Source organism: Oncorhynchus kisutch, linkage group LG5 (genome assembly GCF_002021735.2).
Source record: "Oncorhynchus kisutch isolate 150728-3 linkage group LG5, Okis_V2, whole genome shotgun sequence".
Classification (NCBI taxonomy): domain Eukaryota; kingdom Metazoa; phylum Chordata; class Actinopteri; order Salmoniformes; family Salmonidae; genus Oncorhynchus; species Oncorhynchus kisutch.
Window position 1 is genome coordinate 35846057 of NC_034178.2, and position 22309 is coordinate 35868365.

Sequence of the window (22309 nt, forward strand, 5' to 3'; positions counted from 1 at the left end):
TTTATTTAGAACCAGATAGGAACACTTTATTGGTTTATTAATACATTCATATTCCACTGTTATTTTAGTCTAGCATAATGTCTCTATGTTACCGCTAGTTTTTATTCAAAACTTAACATTAAAATGCATTAGGAAACTTGTATAGGATGTGCGTGTGTGTATGTGTGTGTGTGTCCGCTTGCGCCCGCACGTGTGTGTCCTAAGTGCTTGTGCCTGTATTTGCAGCATCCCAGTTGGACAATTAGAGGGTGACAGTCCCATTACTGCGGACCTAGCTGTACAAAGGCATTGCCTCCACTGACTGACAGAGAGCTCTGCCCCTCACTAAATAACTGTCAGCCTGCAGTCCTCAGCCTTGACCCCTCTGGCAACCTCCCTCGGAGACACACAATGCCACTCCTGAGCCCTCATTGGCAGGCCTTGCACCTCCCACAGCCAAACCAAAAAATCCATTCAGCTCCTGGCTCCACCTGATTCGCCAGGCTTTGGCTGCCCACAGCTTGCCAATAGGGTGCCAATGTAGCCTCAGGGTGTTGGTGATTGGCCGGAGTGGAAGTGTTGGTGCATTCTGCAGGTCTCCCAAGGAATAGGCTAGAGGAAGCAAATTGAGTCTAGGAAGTAGATTGGGCAATAGAAGGGAGGGAGGTTAGCAAGCAGCGGTGGAGCAGAACTGCAGCAGCACAAACCCAACCTGCCCCCCCCCACCCCCACACACACACACACACACACACACACACACACACACACACACACTCCTCTTCCCCTTCTTCCTCCTCCTCCCCCACCAAACAGCAGCAGCCACATCTTTACTCTAATTATACATAGTGTGTTTCCCTGTACGGCCGTCTCCTGGGATCTGCCTATTGTCCTTGTGTTAAGAAACCTCAGGGACCGGGAAGAAAGCAGCCATTTAATGAGTCATCTGTCTCCAGGGCCCTCTGTCTTTATGTTGTGGAGAGAGAGAAAAAAGCAGTGTTGCCCTCTGCCTCATCCATTCAGCCTGGAGAGCACGGGAATGTGGCTGGCTTTATACTGCAGTCTGACCTGCAGGCAGAATGTGTGTCTGTTTCTACTCTATTCTTCCTGGATGGGGATGATTGTTAATGCAGAGAGGCCACTGGTCTATTTCAACAAAGTTCTTGCTGGTTTCTCTGATCTTTGATCTAAATTGGCCGGCTAATGTAATAATTGGGGTTGTTAGTCTGTTTTTAATTTCCATTCATATTTGTACTCTTTCTAATTATCCCCTCTACTCCACGTTCTGCACCTCTGTCAGGGTAATGGTATGTTTGTGTGCATGCGCTTGCGTCCATATGTGTGTCCGTGTGTGTTTGTGCCTGCGATACAATGGCCAAACCACCAATTTGTAGAATATTTCAGAGGAAGACCAGGTGTGGGAAAAAATGTATATGTCAAGAAATCTGTTTGCAACAAGGTTACTCTCAAGCTCAGAGCCTCTCGGTGAAGACATGAAGTCTCTCTGAAAGCATGTCTTTAATGTGATGGTGTTTGTATTGGGAAAGTGCTGCTGGCGCTGTAAAGCGTAAATGTAGCCTGTTAATGTGATATGGCTATGAGGTTGGAGATGTGTCTCTGAAGTTGTTTTCTCTCCTGTTACTTCACCTCTTTGTTTTTTTACCTAACACTATATCCCTAGTGGTTAGTGTGTTGGGCCAGTAACCGAAATGTCACTAGTTTGATTACCAGAGCCGACAAGTAGAAAAACCTGTTGATGTGCCATTGAGCACTAAACCCCAATTTGTTCCAGGGACGCCGTACTACTATGGCTGACCCTGTAAAACAACATATTTCACTGCACCTATCTGGTGTTTGTGACGATTCTGTTGCTGTATTTTGGGGGTGTTTCTTCTCTTCTCTTACCCTAGATCAAAGCATCTCTTAGGGAGACAAGTTGAACACACAAAGAAGTAGACCTATGCATCATGTCCCCACATATCTTTCACGTATTCTTCACGTAACTTTTCACTGAGATAAAGTAATGGATATTTGGCCAATTATTGCAGTAGAGGATTAGGCCAAGTTGCTCTGTGGGATGAGAGGATTTAGCTCAATAGGACATTGTGTGTGGAGTAGAATGGAGTAGAATGCCTGAGTGTGAATGTCAATAGCAGACCAGGAATACCTCCTCGTCAGGTAGCTACTACTGCTCATTTATATTGATGGAGCTCCTCTCTGTGGTACCTGTTCAGGGAAGGATGGAGGGAAAGAGAGGGAGAGAGAGCGGGGGCAGAGAAGGAACAGAGGGGAGAGAGAGGAGAGGGGGTAACGAAGGAGGGAGAGCAGAAACTAAAATCCATATTTCAGTGCCCTGGTACTGTGCTTTGTTCATTTCCCATTCAGCTTCCGATCCATAATGGAGTACGCTGTGTGCAGAGCCGCAGACACAGCTGTTCTTTATGGGATCAGGGATAACTGTGTGCGACTGTGGCTGTCAGTGGCTCTCACTTGAGAGATATTAAACCTGAGCTCAGTGCAGCTCCTTCTCCAGCCATACCTCCACTATGACTATTTAAAACAATATCTCAAGAATTAATTTTGTTTTCATGTAAGGTTGTTATTTTACTTTGTGTGAGGACGGAAATCTTTGAAGGCTGGCAAAACTTGAGCTTTGAAAATCGCCTAGTTGGTATTTTATTTCAGTCTGTTCAGTCTCTCTCTCTCTCTACCTCTCTCTCTACCTCTCTCTCTCTCTCTCTACCTCTCTCTCTCTCTCTCTCTACCTCTCTACCTCTCTCTCTCTACCTCTCTACCTCTCTCTACCTCTCTCTCTACCTCTCTCTCTCTCTACCTCTCTCTCTCTCTACCTCTCTCTCTCTACCTCTCTCTCTACCTCTCTCTCTCTACCTCTCTCTCTCTCTACTCTCTCTCTCTCTCTCTACCTCTCTCTCTCTACCTCTCTCTCTCTCTACCTCTCTCTCTCTACCTCTCTCTACCTCCATCCCACTGCCTCCACACCTCTCTGTCACTTTGTTTGTAATAAATGCCCTATGCTAGAATCTGAATTTCTCTATCATCAAAACCAGAGATATATTTTCTGTCAGCTCTTTGAAGACAGACAAGCATACAGCAGGAAAGATCACAGCAAGACAACACTTAAATTTAGGTGGAGTCAAACAAAGCATGTACTTTTGCCATTTCCCTGATGTTGAACAAAAGGAACAAAGAGGTTGAATGAAAAAAGGATGCATCATCAAAATGAAATGGCTTCGCACAAAACAGAGATGATTCAGGGATTCCTGTGCTTCTTTGGGATTTCATTTTTCTCATACTCTATACTGTCTTTGAATATCACTTCAATCATGTAGCGACTTGTTATCAAAGACATTAGATGCCCCTATGAGGAAGTATCCATCCTGGTCACTGCCCTGTATGATCGCCTGTAGTGCCCCCTAAAGGAAAGCCTGTGAACAGCAATCTTATTCTCACTATTCTGACTGCTGACCCAACTATCTATGTCGCAAGTATTTTAGACATTGGTTTGTGTGTGCATGTGCATCTAAGAGAGAGACAGAGTCTTGCAGAGGGAAGTTGAGAGAATAAGGGGAAAAAGGGAAGGAGAGCGTTAACTTGCCAGTCAGACAGTGAGAATAAATGGTGGTGTCGCATATAATTCCCATTAAAGCCATGCAGATATTTGCAGAGAGCTCTTAATTAGGGGTGACAGTTGTGACGGCTGCAGTGTGACAGAGAGGTTCCCAGAAGGCTTAGTCTTCTCCTGTCTCCTGATTGGTTGGCATTGCCCGATCTGTCTGTCATCACCCCCTCTTACTATCCAACGCACGGTCACGTCTCAGGGCTGACAGTAACTGTGCAACTAATAAACACCACTGTTTCTTATCCCTCTGACTCTCTCTACGTGTACTGTTGAGGTGCCACCTCAGACTAGTGCTACTTTATCTTTCTCCACGGTAGAGAGTGGTACAGAGCAGTGACCCTTTTAATGACAATGTTAGCTAGTAAGGGTTACAACATTCTCCCTTCTATTTACACTTTACACCAGGGTATCCCAAACTCGGTTCTGCCCCCCCCCCCCCCCCAAAAAAACCTTTATTTATTAACTAGGCAAGTCAGTTAAGAACAAAATTCTTATTTACAATGACGGCCTACAAAAATAAGGAGAGAGACGTCATAGAATGATGGAATTTGTGCGGCCCGGCCTTCAACCATTTAAAAAAAAATATATATATATATATATATATATATCAAAGTGTGTAAACCTCAGATTCCCATTTTATATATGACATTAGCCTGTAGCACACCTTGCTGAATATATCTGTCCACAAGGTCTTTCTTTCTTTGTTGATTTATTTATTTCTGGGTTCTTGTGCATCATTTGAGGATGGAAAAATCCAATGTTGAACGAGAAAGAAATAAGATGACCAACATCAACTAAACATCTGTTACGGCTTTCTTCCGTTGAAGGAGAGTCGGACCAAAATGCAGCGTGGTTAGTTCGATACATGTTTAATGAAAACGAATACGAACAATACAAAAACAACAAACGGAAAATGTGAAAACCTATACAGCCTGTCTGGTGAATACAAACACACTGAGACAGGAACAATCACCCACAAACACACAGTGAAACCCAGGCTACCTAAATATGGTTCCCAATCTGAGACAACGAGAATCACCTGACTCTGATTGAGAACCGCCTCAGGCAGCCATAGACTATGCTAGACACCCCTACTAGCCACAATCCCAAAACCTACGAAAACCCCCATTACATAAACACAACACAAAATAAACCCATGTCACACCCTGGCCTGACCAAATAAATAAAGAAAACACAAAATACTAAGACCAGGGCGTGACAACATCAAATTACTCCCTATCAAATGACATCAAATGGACAGGCGCAATCATAAACACTTGAATCAATTAAATGGGCCGACTGAAAGTTCCCACTCGTGAACTAATTAGAGGCACAGCAGCGCTAAATCAATGGAAATGTATTCCTTTAGATTCTGTCTGTGTTTTGCTGCCTCTTCCCTCTCTTTCTCCCTGGAGAGTTAAACTGAATGCTAATTTATCATCTGATTCTTCACCTGTCCACAGTTGACAGTAATTAAGGCAGTCACTCTTAAAGAACTACAAATGTGTCACTTATCAGATATCTGTTCTGTCAGACACAGAACCAACCCGTCCTTTACATCTTCTAGTCTGTCCCGTCTAGGAGAGAGAGAGAGAGAGAGAGAGAGAGACGGAGACGGAAGGATGGAAAAGCTGCCTTTCATCATTAGCGCTCCATTCAAACAACTCAATTGAGCAGTCGTCACTCAGGGGAGTCCCAGGACTCTGAGATTCCGCACCTCTTCATTTATTCAATTTATCGATACAACGAGTGTTCGTTAAGAGACACTCGAAGAATGTGACACCTGGTCTCAGGTGGCCTTAAAGTGGAATTCTAAGCAGCTAGAAGCAGAGGCGAAGTGCCATGTGAAAGCTTCCTTCCTCTTGGGTCTATTAAACTTAACATGTCATCAACACAGCGTGGCTTTGATGTTCTGTGAAGAGACCGCATGCCTGGGTGTGGAATCTGTGGATGCGGATCCAAGGCGTGCGGAAATTTCAGATGTGCATTTTTCACATGGCGGCCTCCTGAATGATTCAACTGAAATAGTCATTTTGATGCACACGTTAGAGGCCGCAGAGTGAATCCTTTACCTGTCAAACATTTCAGTACACACAGACATGGGTGCCTACAGAGCTGCCTCATTTGTACACAGGGGGGAAATGCTGTTGTATGTAGACATTCCCGCTCTGTTAAAGAATTCTGTACCTTTCCACAACTAGAATGTGTGTTTTACTAATATATTTGGCGTTTTTGGGGATAAGGAAGAATATACAGCCTCTGCACATTGCTCAACTCTTAATAGAGATGATATTATTACAAGGAAGCAGTATGTGTGAGCAATCTGTTATTCTACATATCCTCTCTCTGAAACGCATTTGAGATTGAAATTCCAGTGTTGCGTAGCCACATCCAGTCAGTGTGACAAGAGATGTGGGTCTGTGGGTGGAGAGGAATAAGTCTGATTAGATGGGGAGAGTAATCATCACAGAACAGCGCTTCCAGTCAGTCAGTCACACTGATCAGAGTTGCCTGAGTGCTTTGATAGATAACGGCTGCAATAAAATGCCCTACTGCCCACACACGATCTCAGAAAGATGAAGTGTTACACACAACACATGTACAGGTAGCTGACAAAATAATGGAACCACTTGAGTAAATGTGGGATGCAAGGTATACTGAAAGCAGATGCTTCCACACAGGTGTGGTTCCTGAGTTACTAAGCAATTAACATCCCATCATGTATAAAAATGCCGGATGAGCATGAAAACAATGTAAACCCTATGCCAAATGTTGGAATTTCTATTGGAAGAATGGTGTCACATCCCTCCAATAGAGTTCCAGACACTTGTAGAATCTATGCCAAGGAGCATTGAAGATGTTCTGGTTCATGGTGGCCCATCGCCCTATTAAGACACATTATGTTGGTGTTTCCTGTATTTTGGCAGTTACCTGTATATTAGCCATTATGTCTCCTATTGGAATTGATTGCAAAGGGGAAAGACGACAATGGAAGCTCATGGAAAAGAGATTGCTGTGGCAGGTAGTGAGTGAATTTAAGATGGATGTGTAGGAAATTAAGAGAAGGGTATCATGTTCAAACAGAGAAATGTTTTATGCAAAAGCCAGTTGCCGGTCGTCGGATGAAGTAATTTCATTTTCACGCATGATTTCCAGCCCCACAGACCAGGAAAATTGCATAGGAGAGAGAAGATTTATTTTTACAATTTGAATATGTGATTACTCCTCCCGACTTGTTACCGTGGAGATGGTTCAATCCCCTCAGAGACAAAAAAATAATAATCTCTAAACGTAAAAACACAAACAGTTTGCCCTAAAAAACACATATGCAAATTGAGAGAAAATTGTCTAAACTTTCCACCACTTAAAAGTAGATGAAATCTAATCTTCAATATGCCATCTCACCTGCAATACACCTCTCAAAACCAATTATCACAAGCAGACAGATTTCTCTTATGCACTTTAGCTCTAACTTGCACATTTACCAACTCTTCCTTTGAGTTCAGTCCTCAAAGGGCTTCTTTGTAACGAAGTGTTAGGCTGATCAGAGCAGATGCATGCCTCACCGTACATCTTCTTTAGTATCATACATTTCATCATATTCCCTGTCAAGTGCTCTTGACAGTTTTAGATTGTGACTCACTTGAATCTTCATGACCAACCTTGGAACCTTGAGGCTCTCATTCAATCTAAACTGTCGGATAAGTCAAAACAACACAGGGTGATATTCTATGTCGTGCTGCAGATGCTTTTATCTAATGTGACTTACAGTCGTGTGCAAACATTCAACGTATGGGTTGTCCCGGGAATCGATCCCACTACCCTGGCATTACAAGTAAAAGGCTCTACCAACTGAGCTACAAAGGACTACAAATATCGCCCTGTACCCTTTCTGAGCCGTGCTTGTCTCATACAACGTGTAATACATAGTGTTTATATCTCCCTCTGCCAGATCCGCTCGGACCAGGACCTGGAGAAAGGGATCCGCTACAGCATCACTGGAGCAGGGGCGGACCAGCCTCCCATTGACGTGTACAACATTGACCCTGTGCACGGCAAGATGTTTGTCACCAGACCCCTGGACAGAGAGGAGAGGGCCTCCTACCATGTGAGTTACATTGCTTGTTACTGTCCCTCCACATATCTGTCTGTCTGTCTGTCCGTCTGTCTGTGCAGGGTGGCAGTCGTAATTGTGACAGTGACACAGTAATGGCAGGCAAACATTACACAATTTTGCCACGAATTCATCACATTTTTGCCACTGCAAAACAAATGTTCCAACAAATGCTCTATGAACTTGGGCTAGGATCAGTACGTCGGGACTCGTGTAGTTTGAGCGGGTCAAGGACGCACCGATGATGGCTGTTCCGTTCTCCAGACTCCTGTCGGATATCTGACATGTCCAATATCTTGATATTTTGGTCATGCATCTTGTATTATGAGCAGTGCTACCACGCGATTGGGCAAGGACTGCTGCCAATAGCCAATGAGGGTTCAGCACGTTAGACCAAAACAAGGATGGCGAAGAGGAAAGCGACAACAACACGCACCGTGTGGACCGAGGTGATGGAAGACATATTGGTGGTGCTGTGGAGAGAACGCAGCTGCCTTTTCAATTGGCGAGTTCCTCTTTGGTCCTTAATTGAAATCGCCACACACCTGGGGCACCGGGCCATGCAAAACAAACACCACCAATATTACATCCGCATCCTACTAGGACTCCTACCATGACAGAAACCAAAAAGATAATTTCATGTTATCATTATTATTTCATATTAAGTCCATATTCTGCGCCTCCTTCTCTTTTTTGATGTTTCGACACATAATAGCGTAAACACTAATGAAGCAGCTCACAGTTTGCGTGCCGGCATTTCTTTCCTACAGCAACCAGGAAATGCAGTGCGGGATCAACTAGGGCATCATCGTGTAATGTGAGCACCCACTTCCTCGGGTTGATGATGGTCGGAATGAAAGATTTGGGACAAGGAAACCGCGAAATGTGAGCTGTTTTTGAAGTAGTGTAGTGTGTATTCTTAGCAAAAGACTGGGAATCACGAGTACTGCTGTCTCAGATTCCGAGTACTGCCCTTTACCAACACGGTCTGGTTTTGGGCCCGACTTTCCTTTCTGTGCGAAATGAAAGAAAGATTGCCTTGACAGAGCACAGATTTCTGCAGCCACTCAAGCTGTCAATTAGGCTAGATTGAGGTTTTTCAGCAGAGAGAGAGAGACGGCTTGGAAAAGGAGTGTGTTCGTCTTCCACTGCTAATGAACAGGCGGTGTTCTGGGTGTTCTGTTTGGGGATCACACACATTGTCTACAGTTGCCTGTTTACCCCCATCAGACTGGAACATGTACCCCGTGAACTCTTACTGCACACTTCAGACATGCTCACAACATCTCATAACAATGGCCACTACCACATCAAAAAACACTTCATGTTCTGATAGCCCTACTGTAAACACGATTATATTACATGATTTGATTTACACTTTTGCTGGTTCCCAGTCCATATGGGCTTATTTATGTATTTATTTAACTAGGCATGTCAGTTAAGAACAAAATCTTATTTACAATGACAGCCTACTGGGGAACAGTGGGGTAGCTGCCTTGTTGAGGGGCAGAATGACAGATTTTTATCTTGTCAACTCAGTGATTCCATCTAGCAACTTTTTGGTTACTGGCCCAACGCTCTAACCACTAGGCTACCTGCCACCCTGTATAACACAATATCAAGTATGTGTTACCTTAGTAAACCAGCTCATCATTTTATTTTGTTAATCCTAAAGACAGATTTAGCTTTATTACAAACACTTAAAACACACAGTTCTCCATAACAGATTAGCAGCCAACTCTTAAGATCCTGTCAGTCAGTAAGTCCAAGGCCCTCCCTGCTTTTTGCAGCTCTCTCATCTCTCCTTGGCCTGACTCACTCATCTCTCAGGGTTCCTGTTGGTCCACTTAGTTCCAGATGAGGTCCTGTCTGTCATTACTCCTACAGTATCAGTCACTATTCCAGAGCCTATCGTCTGTTGGTGGTGGAGGTCTAACCTGGCCAGGCTGGCCCCGTGGTGTCTGGTCTCTTTATGAGGCTGGTGGATGTTAGTACACCTGCTGCTACACCTCTTGGCATGGGAGGGGTCAATAAGTCATACAGGTCCTTGGGTTCTTGTTAAGTTCTAGTGGACTGGACTGGCAACTGTAAACAACTATAAACAACCCTGAGCTTGAGAGGAGCCTGGTGTTAGATCCTGGTGTTAGAGCCTGGTGTTAGAGCCTGGTGTTAGAACCTGGTGTTAGAGCCTGGTGTTAGAGTCTGGTGTTAGATACCTGGTGTTACCACTTGAGAGGAGCCTGGCGTTAAGTGCCTGAGAGGAGCCTGGTGTTAGATCCTGGTGTTAGAACCTAAGAGAATTCTGGTGTTACATCCTGAGAGGAGCCTGGTGTTAAAACCTGAGAGGAGCCTGGTGTTAAAACCTGAGAGGAGCCTGGTGTTAGAGCCTGAGAGGAGCCTGGTGTTACAGCTTGAGAGGAGCCTGGTGTTAGAGCCTGGTGTTAGATACCTGGTGTTACCACTTGAGAGGAGCTTGGCGTTAGTGCCTGAGAGGAGCCTGGTGTTAGAACCTAAGAGAATTCTGGTGTTACAGCTTGAGAGGAGCCTGGTGTTAGATCCTGGTGTTAGAACCTAAGAGAATGCTGGTGTTACATCCTGATAGGAGCCTGGTGTTAGAACCTGGTGTTAGAGCATGAGAGTAGCCTGATGTTAAAGTCTGAGAGGAGCCTAATGTTAGAGCCTGGTGTTAGAGCATGAGAGGAGCCTGGTGTTAGAGCCTGGTGTTAGAGCCTGGTGTTAGAGCCTGATGTTAGAGCCTGGTGTTAGAACCTGAGAGGAGCCTGGTGTTAGAGCCTGAGGAGCCTGGTGTTAGAACCTGGTGTTAGATCCTGGTGTTAGAGTCTGGTGTTAGAGCCTGAGAGGAGCCTGGTGTTAGAAGCTGGTGTTAGGGCATGAGAGGAGCCTGGTGTTAAAACCTGAGAGGAGCCTGGTGTTAAAACCTGAGAGGAGCCAGGTGTTAGAGCCTGAGAGGAGCCTGGTGTTACAGCTTGAGAGGAGCCTGGTGTTAGTGCCTGAGAGGAGCCTGGTGTTAGAGCCTGGTGTTAGATACCTGGTGTTACCACTTGAGAGGAGCCTGGCGTTAGTGCCTGAGAGGAGCCTGGTGTTAGATCCTGGTGTTAGAACCTAAGAGAATTCTGGTGTTACAGCTTGAGAGGAGCCTGGTGTTAGATCCTGGTGTTAGACCCTAAGAGAATTCTGGTGTTACATCCTGAGAGGAGCCTGGTGTTGGAGCCTGTTGTTAAAGAATGAGAGGAGCCTGGTGTTAGAACCTGAGAGGATCCTGGTGTTAGAGCCTGAGGAGCCTGGTGTTAGAACCTGAGAGGAGCCAGGTGTTAGAGCCTGAGACGAGCCTGGTGTTACAGCTTGAGAGGAGCCTGGTGTTAGTGCCTGAGAGGAGCCTGGTGTTAAAACCTGAGAGGAGCCAGGTGTTAGAGCCTGAGAGGAGCCTGGTGTTACAGCTTGAGAGGAGCCTGGTGTTAGATCCTGAGAGGAGCCTGGTGTTAGAGCCTGAGAGGAGCCTGGTGTTAGAGCCTGAGAGGAGCCTGGTGTTAGAGCCTGATGTTAGAGCCTGAGAGGAGCCTGGTGTTAGAACCTGAGAAGAGCCTGGTCTTAGAACCTGGTGTTAGAACCTGGTGTTAGAGCCTGAAAGGACCCTGATGATAAAGTCTGAGAGGAGCCTAATGTTAGAGCCTGGTGTTAAAGCCTGATGTTAGAGCCTGGTGTTAGAGTCTGAGAGGAGCTTGGTGTTAGAACCTGAGAGGAACCTGGTGTTAGAGCCTGGTGTTACAACCTGGTGTTAGAGCATGAGAGGAGCCTGGTGTTAGAACCTGAGAGGAGCCTGGTGTTGGAGACTGGTGTTGGAGCCTGATAAAGTCTGAGAGGAGCCTGGTGTTAGAGCCTGGTTTTAAGCCCGAGAGGAGCCTAATCTTAGAGCCTGGTGTTAGAGCCTGAGAGGAGCCTGGTGTTAGAACCTGATATTGGAGCCTGGTGTTGGCACCTGAAAGGAGCCTGATGTTAAAGTCTGAGAGGAGCCTAATGTTAGAGCCTGGTGTTAGAGCCTGAAAGGAGCCTGAATGTTAAAGTCTGAGAGGAGCTTGGTGTTAGAGCCTGGTATTAGGGCATGGGAGGAGCCTGGTGTTAGAGCCTGGTGTTAGAACCTGGTGTTAGTACCTGGTGTTAGTGCCTGGTGTTAGTGCCTGGTGTTAGATATTGGTGTTGGAGCCTGGTGTTGGAGCCTGGTGTTGGAGCCTGGTGTTGGAGTCTGGTGTTGGAGCCTGGTGTTGGAGCCTGGTGTTAGTGCCTGGTGTTAGAAACTGAGTGGAGCCTGATGTTAGATCCTGATGTTAGATCCTGGTGTTGGAACCTGGTGTTGGAGCCTGAGAAGTTCCTTGTTTTAGTCACCTACCAGTTAAGAAAGAGAGAGCATCTTCACTCACAGTCAGTGTTAAGTCAATTAGCACTAGACTCTCACTTGATGAGTTACCTGTTGAGAACCTTCTCTGCTCTTGGGTTTTACTGCTCATGGTTGACGAAGATAACTTTATATTTACTGGTCTGTTCTTCAACAAGAAAGACATGACTGGTGTTTTTGACAGACTTCCACCAGATGAACTCTGAGGTTAGCGTGTGGGTGAAGTTGAGTTTTTCTCCACAGACAGCTGTAGGGAGAGAGCAGCTGGGAGCCAGCCTGGAGATGTCTGTGTGTGTGTGTGTGTGTGCGTGCGTGCGTGTGTGTGCGTGATGAATGATATATTGCTGGAAACTTTCTAAGTTTACCAGTAAACTACCAGAATGTTGGTAACTTAGAAGTAAAAAAAATATTCCATGACGTCTAGTGGCCTTTTGGGGTACATCAGATTATAAAAGGTGTCTGTAGTTTTATTTGGCCATCTGTGTGGCCTTAAAAATACTTATGGCTGCAGGGGCAGTATTGAGTAGCTTGGATAAACGGCCTGCTCCTCAATCCCAGTTGCTAATGTATGCATATTATTATTAGTATTGGATAGAAAACACGCTGAAGCTTCTAAAACTGTTTGAATGATGTCTGTGAGTATAACAGAACTCCTATGGCAGGCAAAAACCTGAGAAGAAATCCAAACAGGAAGTGAGAAATCTGAGATTGGTCGATGTTCAACCCAGCCCCTATTGAATTCACAGTGGGATATGGATGAAGTTGCACTTCCTAGGGCTTCCACTAGATGTCAACCGTCTTTAGAAACTTGAATGAGGCTTCTACTGTGTTGTGAAGCTGAATGGGAGCTGAATGAGCCAGGTGTCTGGCAGAGAGCCATGGGCTGGTCATGCGCAATTCACATGATAGCGACCTGCGTTCCATGGCTTCTCTACAGACAAAGGAATTCTCCAGTTGGAACTTTATTGAAGATTTATGATAACAACATCCTAAAGATTGATTCTATACTTAGTTTGACAAGTTTCTTAAACCTGTAATATAACTTTTTGAAGTTTTCGTTCCCACGTTCGGATGGACCTGCACGAGAGTTTGGATTTGTGTACTAAACGCGATTTGTGTACTAAACGACATAAATAATGGACATTATCGAACATATCAAGCATTTATTGTGGAACTAGGATTCCTGGGAGTGCATTCTGATGAATTTCATCAGAGGTAAGGGAATATTTATAATGTTATTTCTGATTTCTGGGGCGGCAGTGTAGCCTAGTGGTTAGAGCATTGGACTAGTAACCGAAAGGTTGCAAGTTCAAATCCTCGAGCTGACAAGGTACAAAATCTGTCGTTCTGCCCTTGAACAGGCAGTTAACCCACTGTTCCTAGGCCATCATTGAAAATAAGAATTTGTTCTTAACTGACTTGCCTAGTAAAATAAAGGTACATGGAGGATAATTTGATTTATTTTCTGAGCGCCGTCTCAGATTATTGCATGGTTTGCTTTTTCCGTAAAGTTCTTTTGAAATCTGACATCGCGGTTGCATTAACTTCTTGCGTCGAGCCATCCCGGATCCGGGATCGTGACTACAGCCTCAAGCCCATTACCATAACGCAACATTAACTATTCATGAAAATCGCAAATGAAATGAAATAAATATGCTAGCTCTCAAGCTTAGCCTTTTGTTAACAACACTGTCGTCTCCGATTTTCAAAATATGCTTCTCAACCATAGCAAAACAAGCATTTGTGTAACAGTATTGATAGCTAGCATAGCATTTAGCGTTAGCATTCAGCAGGCAACATTTTCACAAAAACCAGAAAAGCATTCAAATAAAATCATTTACCTTTGAAGAACTTCGGATGTTTTCAATGAGGAGACTCTCAGTTAGATAGCAAACATTCAGTTTTTCCTGAAAGATGAATTGTTTAGGAGAAATCGCTCCGTTTTGTTCATCACGTTTAGCTACGAAAAAAACCTGTATCCAGGAGTGTAATTCCATTCGCAAGCTCATTAGCATAACACAAAGTTAACTATTCATGAAAATCGCAAATGAAATTAAATAAATGTGCTAGCTCTCAAGCTTAGCCTTTTGTTAACAACACTGTCATCTCAGATTTTCAAAATATGCTTTTCAACCATAGCAAAACAAGCATTTGTGTAACAGTATTGATAGCTAGCATAGCATTTAGCTTTGAAGAACTTCAGATGTTTTCAATGAGGAGACTCTCAGTTAGATAGCAAATGTTCAGTTTGTCCAAAAAGATTCTTTGTATAGGAGAAATCGCTCCATTTTGTACATCACGTTTGGCTACCAAAAAAAATGAAAATTCAGTCATCAAAACGCTGAACTTTTTTCCAAATTAACTCCATAATATCGACTGAAACATGGCAAACGTTGTTTAGAATCAATCCTCAAGGTGTTTTTCACATATCTCTTCGATGATATATCGTTCGTGGAAGTGTGCTTTCTCCTCTGAATCCCATGGGAAAATGCCTGCAGCTGAAGATTACGCACCAATTTAGACAAAGGACACCGGGCGGACCCCTGGTAAATGTAGTCTTATGGCCAATCTTCCAATGATATGCCTACAAATACGTCACAATGCTGCAGACACCTTGGGCAAACGGCAGAAAGCTTAGGCTCGTTCATGGCACATTCACAGCCATATAAGGAGACAATGGAAAACAGAGCCTCAAAAACTCTGCTCATTTCCTGTTTGAAGTTTCAGTTCTGTGGCACTCACAGATAATATCTTTGCAGTTTTGGAAACGTCAGAGTGTTTTCTTTCCAAAGCTGTCAATTATATGCATAGTCGAGCATCTTTTCGTGACAAAATATTGCGCTTAAAACGGGCACGTTTTTTATCCAATAATGAAATAACGCCCCCATAGCTTCAAGAGGTTTAAGGAGAGGTATATCTATAATTCCATGTGTATAACTTGTATTTTCATCTACATTTATGATGAGTATTTCTGTTGAATTGATGCGGCTATGCAAAAGCACTGGATGTTTTTGGAACTAGGGAACGTAACACGCCAATGTAAACTCTGTTTTTTTTATATAAATATGAAATTGATCAAACAAAACATACATGTATTGTGTAACATGAAGTCCTATGAGTGCCATCTGATAAAGATCATCTAAGGTTAGTGATTAATGTTATCTCTATTTGTGCTTTTTGTAACTCCTCTCTTTGGCTGGAAAAATGGCTGGGTTTTTTGTGAGTTGGTGGTCACCTAACATAATTGTTTGTGGTGCTTTCGCTGTAAAGCCTATTTGAAATCTGACACTGTGGTGGGATTAACAACAAGATTACCTTTAAAACGGTATAAGATACATGTATGTTTGAAGAATTTTAATTATGAGATTTCTGTTGTTTTGAATTTGGCGCCCTGCACTTTCACTGGCTGTTGTCATAACATCCCATTAATGGGATTGCAGCCCTAAGAATTAACACATGGAGACTATATAAAGAAATTAAATTAAATTTAAAAAAAAATATATATATATATATATACCCACAAATGCTGACGCTCCAGATACTCAACTAGTCTAAAGAAGGCCAGTTTTATTGCTTCTTTAAACAGGACAAAATTTTTCAGCTGTGCTAACATAGTTGCAAAAGGGATTTCTAATGATCTATTAGCCTTTTAAAATGATAAACTTGGATTAGCTAACACAACGTGCCGTTGGAACATAGGAGTGATGGTTGCTGATAATGGGCCTCTGTACGCCGATGTAGATATTCCATATCAAATCTGCCATTTCCAGCTACAAGAGTCATTTACAACATTAACAATGTCTACACTGTATTTCTGATCAATTTGATGTTATTTTAACAGACAGAAAATGTGTTTTGCCTTCAAAAACAAGGACATTTCTAAAAGTGACCCCAAACTTTTGAACTGTAGTGTATATAATGATAAAGCTGTGAAACATGATCCTAAATATAAATCAGCAACTTAGTGAATACCATTGGTGTTTAATATGAGGGTTACCGCATAAAATATCCTTCATAGTCTTTACACACTTTCATTTATTTGACTACGTCAATTTGTCTTTGTTGTAAATGTTTTTGGAGACAAACTGTTGGCAGTTGTGAAAACGTTTTGTGTTATTTAAAAAATAAAGCCATAGTTGATTAGATGCTTTTTTCATTAGTTAGGCTAGTTTATCTTGAACCATTTGGTCTATCCACTAGAAACTCATGGTCAATGTAGACACGTATATCCAAAATTAATACTATATATGTTTTTTATTTTATTTATTGTTCAAGTATAAATTACCAAAGTTATCATAGATGGCCTTTGATTACCTGTTAGTTACCTAAATTACCAAAGATTCTGACTTTGGTAAATTACCAGTAGCTTTGCAACCCGGTAGCTGTGTGTGCGTATGTGACATGTTTCTACATGCGGGTTTGTGTGTGTGTCTGGACAGACCCCACAGTGGTTGCTGTGGTGGTTCTGGTAGAGTTTTCTCCCCGTTGTGTTTTTCAGGCCCGCCCTCCAGCATGCTAATGACAGGACCAAAACCACACATTAGCAGTCCACACACACTGCTCACACACTCTTCACACACTCCTCCAGGCTCTCAGATCAAATTTCCATTGGCTCTGTCAGCCCCCACCCCACCCTTTGCCCACTCACCATGCAGAGCCCACAGCTGAGAAAACAGATTGGGCTTGTTTGTTTGTTTGTGTTTCTCTCTGTTTGTTTGTTGTGCTCTGGCCTATGGAAACTCATCGTCTGGGGGAATATTAAGTGGCTGAAGCAACAGGGTTTGAATGCGTTTATACAGTGTGAGTGTGTGTGTGTGTGTGTGTGTGTGTGTGTGTGTGTGTGTGTGTGTGTGTGTGTGTGTGTGTGTGTGTGTGTGTGGGTATGTGTGTCTAAGAGCAGAAGTCAGCGTGTGTGTGTGTGTGTGTGTGTGTGTGTGTGTGTGTGTGTGTGTGTGTGTGTGTGTGTGTGTGTGTGTTTCCACACTATACGCAAGTGACTCAGAAGCAAGATGAGTCATTTTTTCAGGAAGGCAGGTATCGATGCTGTAGCTTGAGGCTCCTCTGTACCATTCAGTCCTCGAATGAACATGGCCTCTTTCTGTGGATAGTACAGAGATTCTATTAGTCCATGTTGTACTTAGTGTTATTAAAGGGTCCACTGCCCACATTTCTGTGAAGGTGTATGAGTACGACAACCTCAGACTCCAGGCTCTCGGTCTCTGTCCAGGTTTGAATGGTTTTATGTTTTTACAGAGCTATTCGGAGAGACAATGATGCTGTTCTTTGCCTTTCAAAGCTTCTCTCCAACATAATGTTGTCTGGAGCTGTGAGACATCTTTAGTCAACATGAGTATATTCAGACATGGGGTTGTTACAGCCGGGTTGGAGAAGAAGTCATAGCAGTGTATGTATTGATTGTCACTCTTTCCTCTTAGGGTCCCCCACTGTTTCTTTGTGATTCTCGACTCATTACTGGTATTACACGAGGCATGCTCCTTCCATCTCTCTCGCTCTCCTTTTCTCACACTGTGATTCACAGGGAATTTTTGTGGATTGGCTTATCTGCTTATCTCAGTAAAAGACATTGTGGCCAATCAGTGGTGGTGTTGCACAAAACAACCAGGACAGTCATTTTCCCTAGGAGAACAAAAGCCAGACACCACATGAGTTGTTGAATAGAATAGAGTCTCTAGGTGTTCTCTGGGGCTCTTGCTGTGTCTGCTGAGCAGCACACACCTCAGGCTGTATCTGTGTTTGGACACAACACCTTATATTCTCTTTCTCTTATTGGCAATTATCAGCACAGGCACTCCAGCAGGCTCTCTCTGTCACGACAAACAAAAGACTGGAATTACTGCTTCAGTTGTGGAGCTTCCAATTAACAAACCTCTCACAACCAGCAATCAAAATCAAGGTTTCATGGCAGGAATTCAATGGTCAGAGATAGTGGATTTTCATGGACTCTCTAGTGTGCAATTACAGTAAACATACTTGTGAAAGAGATCTGCAATGGCAGAAATACTTGCAGTTACAGGATGAATTCCAGCCTGTATGCGTTGTCTGCTGTCATGTTTGTGTCAATTTGCCTTATGTGATGTTTCATGTCGATCAGTGCTGCGTTATGTATCGTCAAAGTTACTGTGGCGTTTACAGGACTTACACAATGCTCGTGTGGTTTCGTTGTGTTGTTTGCAGCTGCGGGCCCATGCTGTGGACATGAACGGGAACAAGGTGGAAAGCCCCATAGACCTGTACATCTACGTCATCGACATGAATGACAACCGGCCAGAGTTCCAGAACCAGGTCTACAACGGCTCTGTGGCTGAAGGCTCTAAACCAGGTACATTCACTATTCTTCAAGTGTATCTGAGAACACCTAGTGAACAGAAGCATGGTCATTTTAAAGGCAGAGGGAGCAACGTATCATGGTTGGAGGAACACTTGTTTTACCAGTCAGACATCGATGTTTGTTTACTTTGTGTTCAGACAATGTTCTGCTGCACAGTTTAATCTCAGGAGATTTCCAAAACAACGCAGGCGAGAGACAGAGAGAGGGAAAAGAGCACACACACACACATACACACACACACACACACACACATTGCAACAATGGTCTCTCCTCAGTGGAGCGTGGATCTGTTGTCTGTTTTAGAACAAACTCTGCTAATTAACGAGAAGAACCAAACATATTTGAAAAGTCTGCCTTTTCAACTGACTGGTACTCTCTCATAAAAACCTGTTGTTTTTAGCATATGAGGACAAAGGGTGTGTTGTCAATTGTGTTGGAGAAGAAAACGTAGGTCGCACAGCTTATTAGCTAATTATTCTGAAATTGTCTCACATAGCTAGCTAGTGGAATGTGAACACAATGTCCCACTATTGTATGATGGAGTTAACACACTGACAAGTACTTTTACATAGACCATAGAGCTTTTCCCTCTCCCTTTTTCTGTCTATCTATTCCCCTCTATTGTATGCAATCATGAATTTTAAATGGGAGAGTGTGCCACTTAGCTATGGTTGCCTAATTGACTATTTAAGGAAATGAGAGTGGGGCCATTTTTCATCACTGGTGTATGTTCTGTGGGACGGTTTTACTTTTCTGGGCCATTTTAAGACACAAAGAAGTTCAGCGCCATGTTTATCCAACGTATCACTTCAACTTTAAGCTGTTTTCTTTCGTCTGGTAATGAGAATGGGCCTGCCCTTCCCCATAACTCTTTTGTTCCATCAGACAGAATGTTCTTCTAGCTGCTCAGAGCAAAGGGAGATGTGTGACGTGTTCATCTCTAGTGTATCTAGAAGACTCTGATATCAATGTGTCTCTGAAGTATTACGGCTTATCCTCCATCTACTCTGGCTGCTATGTAAAAGCATTCAAAGAGACAGACCTGCGGGGAGTTGCCCTTATCGCTGTCGCCAGATGCGACATTGTGTATCAAATCAATCCATCAGTGAACGTGGGTTTGAAATGTCACGCTCGCCATCCGCCACCACCCGCGTTCTTCCATCGGGAGACACAGAGACAAGCATGTCATTGCATTGGATCGGTCTTACATGCAAGTCCTGATGCAATTACAGAATGAACTAATCCAATTGTTATCGTGATTCAGACAGGGAACAAATGTGATCTGACCAGTGTGGTGTCCATCCACGTGTCATCATTAGGGTATTCTGGGAGCTTGCTGGACACAAGTTATTGGATGGTTATTGTAAACTGATAAGGTTCATTGACAAATTGGTGAACCCCATGTATTTTATTTAAAAGGAGATGAAGAAGTACCCCCAAAACACACACCACCACCACTCTCTCCTCGTGCACAAGAGATCACAGAGAAAACACTCACGTGATAGAGACGGGGATGTAAAAGGATTTCTCTATTTTATTGTAGAACGAGGCCCTCCTTCCTCAGAGCGTAGTTCTATACTTCTATCCCGCTTTCTCCCTCTGTGGCGGACAGACGGGAAGTAGTTCCTTTTCATGGCCCTTTTAGAGAGACACTCTGAAATGAGAGCAAAAGAGGGGGGGGGGGGGGGGGGGGGTTCTGTCCTGAAGAGTTTGCTAACAGTCAGAGAAAGATTTAAGAGTTCCCACCGCCTCCTGGCCTGGGGTGCTTATTAGACCCCAACGTCTGTACACAGGTGAGGAGAGATGGAGGGATGGAGGAACGCAGGGATGTTTCAATCAGTGTAATGGACCCAGAATTTGTGACTGACTGCTCGTTCCGTGCTGTGTGCAGGAGAATACTTTTTCCTGGGTGATACTTTACAGAGGATTTAAGACCAAATAGATGGAGTCTCAGAGCTGGGGAGGGCATTTAGCAGGAAAGGCCACCCAGAGATGGAGGACCTTCAGACAGCAGTAAGTGCTTTGGTTGGTTACAAACTCTGCTGCCTTACATTCACAAACACACACCCGGGTATGAATATCGTAAACATGTAGTGGTTCCTTAGGGACTTCATCAAGTTTGCAAGCCAGAGATACAGAAAGTATTCAGACCCCTTCCCTTTTCCACACTTTGTTACCTTACAGCCATATTTTAAAATACACACAATACCCCATAATGACAAAGTGAAAACAGTTTTTAAAAATGGTTGCAAAGATATTAAAAAACAAAAACAGAAATACCGTATTTATATAAGTATTCAGACCCTTTGCTATGAGACTTGACATTGAGCTCAGGTTTATCCTGTTTCCATTGATCATCCTTGAGATGTTTCTACAACTTGATTGGAGTCCAACAGTGGTAAATTCAAATGATTGGACATGATTTTGGTAAGCCACACTCCTGTCTATATAAGGTCCCACAGTTGACAGTGCATGTCAGAGCAAAAACCAATCCATGAGGTCGAAGGAATTGTCCGTAGAGCTCCGAGACAGGATTGTGTCGATGCACAGATCTGGGGAAGGGTACCAAAATGTCTGCAGCATTAAAGGTCCCCAAGAATACAGTGGCCTCCATCATTCTTAAATGGAAGAAGTTTGGAACCACCAAGACTCTTCCTAGAGCTGGCTGCCTGGACAAACTGAACAATTGGGGGATGGTCACTCTGACAGAGCTCCAGAGTTCCTCTGTGGAGATGGGAGAACTTTACAGAAGGACAACCATCTCTGCAGCACTCTACTAATCAGGATTTTATGGTAGAGTGGCCAGACGGAAGCCACTCCTCAGTAAAAGGCACATGACAGCCCGCTTGGAGTTTGCCAAAAGGCACCTAAAGGACTCTCATACCATGAGAAACAAGATTCTCTGGTCTGATGAAACCAAGATTGAACTCCTTGGCCTGGATGCCAAGCGTCACGTCTGGAGGAAACCTGGCAGCATCCCTACGGTAGTGGCAGCATCATGCTGTGGGGATGTTTTTCAGCGGCAGGGACTGGGAGAATAGTCAGGATCGAGGGAAAGATGAACGGAGCAAAGTACAGAGAGATCCTTGATGAAAACCTGCTCGAGAGTGCTCAGGACCTCAGACTGGGGCGAAGGTTCACCTTCCAACAGGACAACAACCCTAAGCACACAGCCAAGACAACGCAGGATTGGCTTTGGGACAAGTCTCTGAATGTCCTTGAGTAGGCCAGCCAGAGCCCGGACCTGAACCCGATTGAACATCTCTGGAGATACCTAAAAATAGCTGTGCAGCGACTCTCCCCATCCAACCTGACAGAGCTTGAGAGGATCTGTAGAGAACAATGGGAGAAACTCCCCAAATACAGGTGTGCCAAGCTTGTAGCGCCATACCCAAGAAGATTCGAGGCTGTCATCGCTGCTAAAGGGGCATCAACAAATGACTTAGTGAAGGCTCTGAATACTTATGTAAATGTAATATTTCAGTATTTTATTTATTTTTATACATTTCCAAAAAATATCTAAAAACCTGTCTTTGCATTGTCATGATGGGGTATTTTGTGTAGATTCATGGGGGGGGGGGGACTATTTAATCTATTTTAGAATAGGGTTTGGCCGGTAGGGATATCCTTGTCTCATCGCGCACTAGCGACTCGTGTGGCGCGCTAAACAGGTCGCCAGGTGCACGGTGTTTCCACCGACACATTGGTGCAGCTGGCTTCCGGGTTGGATGCACGCTGTGTTAAGAAGCAGTGCGGCTTGGTTGGGTTGTGTTTCGGAGGACACATGGCTTTCGACCTTCGTCTCTCCCGAGCCCGTAC

General features: G+C 43.9%; 1 protein-coding gene across 2 annotated transcripts in view; it reads left to right on the forward strand.

The window, feature by feature from the left end:
- Positions 1–22309, forward strand: part of LOC109890185 (cadherin-4-like) — a 242741-nt gene that overhangs the window by 178949 nt on the left and 41483 nt on the right. For both annotated transcript variants that reach the window (XM_020482164.2, XM_031824984.1), the window contains exons 6-7: positions 7569–7724; positions 18337–18481. In XM_020482164.2, the coding sequence (XP_020337753.1) occupies positions 7569–7724; positions 18337–18481 (301 nt within the window). The remainder of the gene's footprint in view (positions 1–7568; positions 7725–18336; positions 18482–22309) is intronic.